Source organism: Ascidiella aspersa, chromosome 3, assembly GCF_963924565.1.
Source record: "Ascidiella aspersa chromosome 3, kaAscAspe10.2, whole genome shotgun sequence".
In the NCBI taxonomy this organism is placed as follows: domain Eukaryota; kingdom Metazoa; phylum Chordata; class Ascidiacea; order Phlebobranchia; family Ascidiidae; genus Ascidiella; species Ascidiella aspersa.
In genome coordinates, this window is record NC_139449.1 from 28917620 (window position 1) to 28928990 (window position 11371).

An 11371-nucleotide genomic window follows, 5' to 3' on the forward strand; every position below is an offset into this window, starting at 1 on the left:
CTAGCTTAGTACAAAATTTAGAATATCTTTGTGTGCAACTGGCAAATGTATCTCTTTTGGCTTTATTTGATTGTACCTAAAGCAGCTACGCCTAACTCGTTATATAAGTCCTTCTATTTTGGAGTAAATTGTTGGTTCTCAATTATTCCAGCACGGTATGACATGTAGTTTGCGGCAAAACCTTGCAATATATTTTTCTAAACTTTAACTTTTGCTAAAATTTTATCGATTTTTTCTTTAGCAAACTTGTCAAAAGTACTTTGAACTGGTTTATCAATTAGAACCGCATTTCAAAACATTTCTGTAAAGCATAAACGTTCGGAATGACATTTAAAAATATTTTTCCTTGACCTAAAAAAATAGTTTTCTTTAACTACTCGGGTAACAACCTGTTAGAGTTGTAGCAGATAAACGTGTTCTGTAATCGCAAACGCACATGAGCCCCGGTTCCCATAAAACATAGCCATAGCTGTCACTAGAATCATATCTCTGCAATTTAATAATCAGCTGGGCAAGTAAAAATGAAACTTCAAATACCGTATCCACGTTGGCCTGTTTGACGATCATCTGTGCTAGATTGGTTGCTATATCAATCAATTTGTGCGCGGAAAACAAGATTTATTACACGCAAATTATGAAGTTGTTTACTGTATCCAACCTTCGGACACCGTCACCACACATGGTAGTGGGATGGCTTCCTTACGGAAGGAAATTTTCTGAGTAACACCTTGGCAGTCATGACACACAAAAAGTGAAATCGCTGTGGCATAAGGCAAACTGTGATCCACCGAAGTTAAGTTAAATTTGATAACTTGTACTTGTCGAATTTTATTTTCGTTTGTGGAGCAAAAATTTTACTTTCGCTAAAATGTTTTCGAATTTTCTCTCACCAAGCCTGTAGCGCCTTAAACTGGTTTATAAAATAATATGATATGACCGCATTAAAAAAAATCAATTTCAAAAATAAAAAAAATATTAGAGAATATACGTTCGGATTGTAATTTGAAAAGTTTCCATTGCCCCCCCTTAAAAAATTTTTTTTTCTAAAATACTCGATAACAACCTGTTAAAACTGTAGCAGTGATAGACATTTCATAATCCCAAACGCTCATAAGCTTCCAGTTGCCATAGCATAGATAGAGCATGATATAGCCTTATAATGACCCTTGTGTTTATGCCAAGTTCTACTATTTCAAACTCCATGTCATAGTCTGTATTGACTGTCAGTAGAATCTTACCTCTGCAATTTTTACACGACAATAAACAGGAATCAGATTACTTTCTGCGGGGTGTGTTTTTTTTATGCACGCTGCGCGGCCAGGCCAACCTTCACTATTACAATAAGCAAAAAAAACACCAGTTTAGTAGTCGATATACTGTAGAGCTATCATACATTTCTGACGGTTCACCCTTATTCACTCCTTTTGATTGGTTCACCCCTGCAAACATTTTGTTCCATTTAAGAAACCAGTTTAAGAAACATTGATGTAGAGGCCAGTTACAGCATGGTCCTAACGTCAAAAAGGATGATTGCTTTGCAAGTTGTGCAGAGGCGTAGCCAGGGTATTTTGCGCCCGGGGGCAAACTATAAAATTGGCGCCCCCTCCTCCATGTTTAATGACACTTTCTATTACATTTGCATAATAAACCTTACTTTATGCGACAAAAACGATTCATCTTAATAGAAACATTGTATTTGAAGAAGAAGCAGCCTCATTTTGGCTTTTGATAGCCTCATTTTGGCGCCCCTGCACCTTGGCGCCCGGGGACATATGTAGCCCACCGCACCCCCCTAGCTACGCCTCCCCCAAAACTTTTGAGAACCACTTAGTTATGTAATCGTCAGTTTAAAAAAGGTCGAGGGTTTGTTCCGGAAAGTGACTTAAATATTCGTGATAGTTCATTCGGCTGTGAGCAAGGCGAAAAACACCAAAGTTGACTAGCGACCTTTATCCAAGGAACCCAGGTGACGCTGCCTGATAAGTCTCAGCGAATAGTATCATCGAGTAAGGATTGAACCACAGACTGGACAATTAGGAAGAAGTTTCTAATTAACTTGTGAGCTTTTTTCCTCAATGGCCTTATGATATGGTTTAGATTTGCTCGTATCAACGTTTATGTCTCTTTAACTAGTTTAACGAATCATACATCGAATGTTTGGATGTAGTTTAGGAACACAAATTATTCGCGCACACCGCATCGATTTGCCGGGGAGGCACAGTTTTACATTCGATAAGTTCAAGACAACTGTATTATTAGTTAGGTAGTTAGGGTCACAATTTTTATTCGCGCAATAGCGATAAGGTTCAGTTGAATGCCCAGAAAGCATGAGACAGACTGCCGTAGAATTAATTAGGTCCACCAACTATTCAAATATATTTTGTTAAAATTCGTAACGCGTTTGCAGTATTCAAACATTGTTATTTGGGAAAAGTGATTGTTTAAAAATTTTGCTATTATTTCGGTGAATACTAGTTGAAGCTGTTTTAAATTTATAATTTACCTATATTGAACACAGTAGCCAAGTTTCTGGAGCAAGACGCGTAAAGCAATAAACGTTCGTGGTTTTGGTATCTTGAAAGGGCATTTTACGCGCGTATTTGCTATTATACCCAGGGTTGCCATCGACATGGATCCAAAAATAAGGACAACCGAAAAATTAAACTAGTATTTAAAAACGTCTTGGACATACATTGTATTTATACGAGGCGTGTCATATAACATTCCATACTTTTTTCCAGAAACACTCTGCTACAGCTATTTATCACGGTTTATGGTTTGTTTTTCGGTCTACTCCTGTTAATGTTGATCAAACAACTTTAAAAAATCCGACACAAATTTGAAGAAATTGTTATATTCTACTCTAAATCTTTAGTAACATCAGGTATAAAAATTACAATCAGCACTTTTACATTGGAACTGGAATTTTCGCTGTTTGCTGCTATAGACAGGGCATTGTAAATTATGAACTAAACACATATTACTCTTTGCCGCTCTTGCGCGTATTTATTTACGAGCGATAAAAACGACAAAAAAATCCAGGGGATAGGGACTGAACTTATTGACGCTATGCTAATCACGATGCGAGAATCGGATTATTATTTTAAAAAACGCGTTTGACCATGAAACACGAAAATCCATAATTATAAGGAATACACGAGTTGCAAAATGATTAAAAAACTAAAAGTTTTTATAATTTGAAAAATCAGGTATATATAATTTTTGTTAGATTGAAAATTCGTGGGAAGGTATAATGTAGACAATTTGGAAAACAACCAAAGCAAAAATCAATTACAGAAATCGCATACAGTGTCTTTGTAAAAGAAGCTGATTAATTTATTGCGGCGGTCCAAAAATGCAATCAAAAATCTGATATAATTTTTGATATATAGTGTTCAAAAATAGCTGACAGCTAAATCTGTAGCCTATTTTCCTTTCGAACATATTTATTCAACAATGCCCATTAAATCTAACGATGTCAATCAAACTTGGAAAACTACATGTATTTTACCTTGTTAAAATTAGATTGGAATTAGATTTAGAGCATTTCAGTTTTTTAAATTAGATCGTTTTCTTAGAATTACCGAATACTACAAAACCAAAAATTCAACTAGAATTACATTTCAATAAATAAAAAATTAAATTAGAATTTGAACTAGGATTACATTTCAATAAAAACGAAAACTTTAAACTAGAATTACATTTAAAAAAAATATAAAGAATTATAGACAACGACTGGCGATGTAAGACAAACGTTACAAAACAGAATAACACGACATCTCAATATGACGTCATCTGGGTCATGGGTGGCCGTCGTACCGGTAGGGGTCGTGACCGAGCACGTAAAAATCGTCACGGAAGAGTTCTCGCAGCTTTGTGACGTCATCTTTTGCGATAAGCCGGAACGCGGCCACCGTGCCCGGGTGCTGGATGGCCGGCGCCGAGTGACCCGGAAAAGTGACGTCAGTGTCCTGGCCTCGTTGGATAAACTTCAAGACGAGGTCGGACTCCTGAGCCAAGTGCTCGAAGCGTAAAACGAGGCTGTAGTTGAACGAGCAGGGCTGACAGACCAACACTTGAGGGCGCCAGTGGTGGTCCAGGTTCGCCGGTTTGGTCGCGAAGCTCAGCACGAACCTGTAAAATTTATTTAATATTATGAGACAAGTTTTTGTGTTTGAGTAAACTATGCAGTATGCACGGATCTGCAATGTATAGCTTGGTAATGAATGTCAAAGACAAAAATGTCGAGTAGATCGACATAATTTGGATTAAGACGTCTCGATACGAGCTTGTATCATCTTCAGTTAATGTGATGGTTAATGTAAAACGTCCTAATCAAGATGTTAAATTTAAAGTTTATAGGCGAAAATAAATTACAACGTTGCGCATAAGAACATCGCAATTTAATGTATGGCTTTAATGTGTGCATGCTGAAAACTGAAAAAAGTTTGTAAAAAACGTGGTCGCATGGAAAACGCCGTAAAATGGCCCTTGGACTGAACCAAAGTGATTCTAGGATTGGTGGTATTAGGTACAAGTCGACAAGCCTTCATATGCGCTTACTTTATGAACTGAGGAAATGATATCTCGCCAGTTTGGAGTACGTGTTGATAGCGAATGACGTCAGCCTGTTGATCTGGCTTGAGAGTTTTAAATGCTTTGGTTTGCTTCAGCTTCTCAGTGCTTCCCAGCGCTTCTTTTAAACTGAAGAAGACAAGAAGATAATTCATTCTTCGTTTTCCGACATTGCTTTTCAATTTAGCTTTGAATTTGCGTATATCGCTTTAAAAGATTGTCCAGACAGGTCTGTTATTATTAGTTTTATTTGGTTCAATCCGGTTTACGATTACTGGTCTTTTATGTTTTTATATCGCCTTCACCAGAGCTAAGTTTAAACAAGAGCTGTGAATATACGTCACATTTTTTCGATATTACGGTGATCTGTGTGTCAAAAGCGTTTGCGAACCAATTGAATCCAATCAATGATTGTGACCCACAGTTTGTAGAGCATGTGGCAAACTCCTTTTATAAGGTGAACCAGTGTTGGGAAAATATTCTACAACAAGCTGTAACAAAAACTCACACATTTTGCACACTAAGGTGATTTGCACGTCAGGAGGGCCTAAGAATACATTGTAGTTTATATTGTGAATAAAAAAGCGAAAAAGCTCGACAATTAGGTGTTGATATAGCTGAATTTTCGCTAAGAGTGTGTTTGTTGGAAAGGTGTACCAATACAAGGACTGTGTAGAAATTTCAACTCTGTATCGTCACAACGTTGAGAGATATTGCCCAAAAACAAGCTCGTCGCGCCAAGTTCGCCCAGGTCTAATTTCCTGAGAAGTTGAAAAGGCGCTTGCCTGATTCCATGCAGGTGATCGACCGCCTGACTCTTTGCGATTGAGATGCCTCGAGTTCGTCTGTAGGAGGTCATCGAAGACCTGTTGGTGAACTTGTCACTGTGAGCGGACACTAGACGCTCAAAGGGGTGACGTGTGATCATGAATGTCGTGTACTTGGCAAGGATTCGCGAGGCTTCAGCTTCGCTCTTTCTGTGCAAAGAAATCGAAGCTTTTAGCAGACAAACATTCGGAACGCCGGGTATTTTCAATTGCTGTTAATCGTTTGATAGTTTGACTTCTGGGAATACATATTTCTTCGAAGCAACTTTCCCAATTTATTATTCAATAAACTAAAATATTTCTCATACTAAAGTGTACCTATAGGCCTTTGTTTTTAAATAACTTGACTTGACGTAAGTCTTTTCGGGCGGCACTTGCCCTTCTAGAATTTCAAAATGCGATTATTCATTATTAAGTGTAATATTTAAGTGAAATTATGTCTATATATCCATGTTGCCCCCTCCCCCCTTATTTGGGTTTAAACCAGGGCTTTGGAGCCGAAGCCGGAGCGTGAAGCCGGAGCCCCGGAGCCGTGCAATTTTTAACGAAGCCGGAGCTGGAGCCGGAGCTCTACGTGAAATTTAAATGGAGCTGGAGCAGGAGCTGGAGCCAGTTGTTTAAAAAATAGCTCCGGCTCCGATGTATTTCATAAGATGCTATGCTATTAGCCTTCCACTAATAGCTGAATTCACATAATTTAACAGCAACCGTTCGCAAAATTAAGAATTTTTGCCTCTTTGGCGCACCTTTTTTAACTAACCATTGTGGTGTTTCGTTTGTGAATATTTTTAAACGCTAGATATTGCAAATTAAGCGTTCAGCCTTAAGACTTTTTGTGATTTTTTACCAACCAGTCGATCGAGATGAGTCTCTAAAAATATTTTAGTCGATCGCAATCAAACATGAATAGGCTACATGTCATATAGACTCATGTTGATAAATAAATATTTTTAGGCGATCTACGGCTGGAATTTGGACAATTAATATTCACTCGTGCTTACCCTGCGAGTGTCTCGAGTGGGAACTTTTCATAGGCGTACTTGTGGATGAGCTCCGTGGTCACCTCACCTTGGAAACCATTGACCTTCATAAGTACAGCTTGCCAAGTAGTCGACGCAACCTACAGTATAAAAAGCCGTGGCCTGCAATGTTATTCCTGAAACTAAATTTATTTTGTTTGTTTTTTAATCAAATTTGAATTAGAATCAGATTAATTTAGTTTTCTCAAATTATATTAGAATTACCGAATTCTTCAACTAGAATTTATACTAGAATTACGTTTGATTATTATTCACAATCAATTGAATGTACATCGTAATTTATTCTAATAAGAAAGTAAATGGTAAATGTGTGTGTGCTAATTTGTTATGCCTTTTGGGGAGCACATGGTTTTCAGACTGTAAAAATTACATAGAGGTCATTCCAACCAAAGAGTTTTAATTTAAATTCTTTGTTTTGATTAATAGGCTAAAAATGCCGTTGGACAAAGTAGAATTTTTGGTAAAATCCAAATAAGATTAGATATAGAATTAGATCACACAAGCAAATCACAAATTAGATTAGAATGAGAATTAGCCGCATTTTGCTATAACTCATTGAATTAGAAAACTAGAATTTTCTAGTTGTCCAAGTCTGATTCCTACGAGTGCTTATCGTTTAACACCACTGTCGGCTAAACGAAAAATAGGCAAATATGTATTTGTCCCTATAGCTTTTATTCAAGATAATAAACAGCCCTCCGCACTAGTAAGGACTAACAAGGCCCGGTCAGGCTGAACTTGCGCAATTAGGACCGACTAGGATCGAGACTTAACAATAATCTCAATTAATATAAGGCATCGCCCAAACCGCTACAAAGCCATCCACGAACCTTTGGCATTTCGCACATGATGAGCGCAACCTTTTTGCCAAACTTAAAGTTGGGCGAGGCCGCCTTAAGCGGTTTCAGACCCATCTCCTGGCATCTTTCCCGAATCCCGGTCATCCGACAGCCGTAGGGAGGCACAGAGGCTAGCTCGTGCATACCCGGGAACGCGGGGTCACATGGGGCCGCCGTCGAACCCCGAATGTTGGGACAAGGCGCGATTGTTTCTTTAGCTGTAACGAAAGTAGAAATATTGAAGCATCTTATTCCAACCCAAGTCCAATAGACTTTTTAACACAAAATTTAACAAAAAAAGATCGTTAATTTTAGAAAAACAACTCAGGAGTAGGCTATATTTTTCCGCTCGCTGTAGCACCGTTCACCATATTCAAGCAAAATCAAGTAAGGAAAGAAACCAACCTATGACTAGGTCAGCAGGTGTCCAATATAATCGGGCGGATAAACGTGAACCATGAAACCAAGCCACAGTTCCCAAAGCACCAATCACTGCCAGCGATAGTAGCGCGCGGCGACGATTTTGCAGGTGGCTGGACATTTTCCTTGACCTTAAAAGAGCTATGCTTTCCTGTTCTCAAAAACACGAACAAATCAATTGAAATATTATAGAATTCGTAAAATGCAACGCCGTAATAAGCGAATGACGTGTGGGTGTGAGTAGAATATTTTTCTCAGCGATACGATGAAAAAATTTCAGAAATGTCGTCACAAGTTACGTCACAACAGGACGTGAAACAAGTAACCTTCGTTTGACGTCTTGCACAAATATTCGACTGAAATCATTGCTTAAATACATTTGAGAAGTTGTACTACTGAACAGACTTGGAACAACTAGATTTATTTTAGGTTTTTAAAATTAGATAAGAATTAGAATTCTTGAAAACCTAAACGAATTCTTGAAAACCAAAATTTAAACTAGAACTTGAATTAGAATTGCATTCAAATATACACAATCAATTTAATTTAAATCGCAATTTATTCTTATAAGAATGTGAAAGGTAAATATTAGTCTGCTAAGTTTTATATGTTTTAGCATATAGCCATGCTTTTCATATTATAAAAATCACCTACAGGTCGTTCTGACCAAAGATGATTAATCCAAATTATTGGTTTAGACTGGGAGAATAAAAATACTGTTGGGAAAAGAAGCATTAGTGATTTTCGAATTATATTAAAGCTATGAATTATAGCCACAAGCAATTCACAAACTAGATTAGAATTAGAATTAGCCGCATTTTGCTCTAATTCATTGAATTAAAAATCTAGTTGTTCAAGTCTGCTACTGAGGCGTAAAGGCAGGAAATTTGCGTTGAAAAATATGTATATTTCGCCTGAAAGATATTTGTGCCAACATAAACTTGAGGAGTGATTTACAGTAGTAAGAAGAAATAAAACACATTGATATCTCGTCCAAATGTTTATCAGACAACACATCCAGTTATTTCAAATAAACTTGAACCAACTTTTTTGTAGCACTTTAAACAGCTGTCTAGCATCCTCCCCCCCACCTGACATGTACATATTATACGAAAACGATATAAAACAACTTTTCAGTAACTCCTTTTCACTTTTTGTTATAATTAAGCCACCTTAACGAAGTTATTTTTAGGCGGACTTGATTAACGTCTGTAGATCTTTGACAACGTTACGGGTGGTGAATAAAATAATATGATTAGGAATAATAACCGCTTTGAGGTCACCGTCTAATGTTAATTCGTTGGAATTTACCTATTGAAAACATAATTGGCTTAAAAGGAGAAACAACAGTGTCTGCCGTAGTAAGAATATATCAAAGTCCATACAGAATTCCTTGGTATCACTTTGAACGTTTCGAATATCTCTTATTCATTTTCAACATAGTACAAATGTTACTTACTTCGGTATGGGCTTTGATATTCTTACTACTGCTTACTACAACCTCCGACCAGTGGTGGGATTCAAACTTTTTGTCAGCCCACCACGAAAGATTCTATAACAAAAGCTACATATTTTTCAAACAGTTCTGTTCCAAAAAGTCATACTTTTCGGCAAATTAACTGAATATTTTTATATACGGCAAAAAATCCCATAACTGATCCCATCGCTGCTAACAGTCACACTAAAAAGCAGCAGTCGTCTCTTGACTTGTACGTATAACGCAACAATTAAATTTTTAGGCAAACAGACAAAAGAAAAATACTACAATTATAAAAAATAACACTAAGTATAACTGTTACGTGCGAACTTGAACTTTGTACATTTTGCAAAACAATACGTGAGCTACTGGGAAATGAAAAATCCATTGACAGTAACCAGTAATGCTTGTTCGCTGATCTCATAAATTTCGTGAGACGGTTCTACCGGTGCGAACCGACTGAATCCTACCACTGCATCCAACCAATATGCTTAAAAAACGGGGATAAGAGCACTTGGCTTACGTTATTGTCAAGTCAGGCTCACTTTAGTGGTGCCCTCGAAATTATATTTGACGTTGCAGGTTCCATTTTTTTTATTTATGCCTTGTGCCTTGTTTATTCCCAAAATGCGAACCTATTGTTTTTACAACATTGATGGTAAAGAAGCACCCCGTGCGATCGTTTTTAGGTCAATTTCCGGACGTTTGTCTAAAGCAATTACGGACATGTACGTTTGACGTTTGTATTACAAGCAAAGTCGTCGATTAAGTTTTCCCACAGCTGAAAATACAGTTTTTGTTCAACACAGCACGTATTATCTTACGTATCCGTGATTTATTACAACGGTGTATATGTAATTTGCATTGTAGCTCTACCTGTGTCACTGTTTTCTTAAATGACTTGACTTGAACATTTTCGATAAAAGGACCCGAATTGGAGCTAAAAATAGTATTCTTGCAATAAGTTGTACTAAATTCAGTTCAATTTTAAGGAGTCCAGCTCTGTTAGTTTCACATTAATTTTTTCCAATGACTTACCTTGCTGGACCAATACCTCAAATTGCATGTCTGTTGTTAAGCCATTAACAGTGCACGAAAATCACTGTTTTGAAAAGATTACGCTTGACTAAAGTGTTTTGGACAAATGACTTGACTTGGATTGATTAACATGGATTTTTTACATCTATTGGACAAAAACGTGAATAAATTTAGTTATTTTAATATAATTTTTTTTTTCGGAAAGTGGGGTTCTACTTGAATTTCTGCGCGTTAAAAAAATTGTTTGCTTTTGTTTTAATTTCTATTGATGGAATTTGAAATAATTCTCTATAAATTTGATTTTTTATACTATTTTAACTTAAAGGTAACTTCTCGTATATTTTGCAAATAAATTCACTGGGCTCGATTGATTTTATAATGACTGGTTTAAAAATTTATAATTGTTAAAAAAAAAAAAAGTCTTGTCCTAGAGTCCTAGACTCAAGCTTCCAAACTACTTGTTTGCGAAATTGCTATCGGCATTACTGGCAGGTAACGATGCAAATTTTATATACGAGCATGAAATACTTATCTAAGTGTTTTTATTAAACATATTAGGCCTATTATCCACGCTTTGCAAATAAAACAATTAGATTGCTAATGTTAGTTTTTAGTTTAGTTATTGCTCATAATAATCGGACGAGTTGATCAATTTTAAAGGTTTGTCGTTTTAATATTCGATCAAAGATTTGACTTTAAGATTACTCAAATAATGACTGAGCATGACTGAACCTAAATAGAAGTTGCTGAATTTTCTCTCCAACTAACCAATTTTTGCTCTAAATAAAAGTGAAACCAGTACGTTAGGCTTATAACGTCATACTAACAGAACGTCGAATCCCCAGTGACACTTCTGTTTAACAATATTGATTGGGGTTTCTGGTTTTCACATGGCTTCACAGTGCTGACAGGCGCTCTGTTTGCAAAGTTTCTTGATTAATTCGCTACTTGTAGGCTACGTTTTATCAGCACATATAATCTTACGTTTGCTTAACAAGCTGCTTTTTTCTGTATCTTCTACTCAGGAGCTATACCCCTTACTGAGTCGGGAATCGAACCGGACACGTATTTACATCTTGAGGGCACATATTAAAATATTTGCCATATTATGAGAACGCCTGTAGGTTTGTTATAATAAAATTAGGTCCTTCGTGA

The 11371-nt window shown here is 36.7% G+C and overlaps 1 protein-coding gene across 1 annotated transcript; it reads right to left on the reverse strand.

Annotated features, from left to right (window-relative positions):
* Window positions 1-3800: 3800 nt before the first annotated feature.
* On the reverse strand, window positions 3801-10244 carry LOC146161408 (carbohydrate sulfotransferase 11-like). The gene is made up of 6 exons (XM_083385147.1): window positions 10217-10244; window positions 7273-7499; window positions 6404-6522; window positions 5361-5552; window positions 4564-4704; window positions 3801-4134 (listed from the first exon to the last, which is right to left on the reverse strand). Exons 1-6 carry the CDS (start codon window positions 10242-10244, stop codon window positions 3801-3803), a joined length of 1041 nt encoding a protein of 346 aa, XP_083241273.1.
* Between the last annotated feature and the right edge of the window lie 1127 nt (window positions 10245-11371).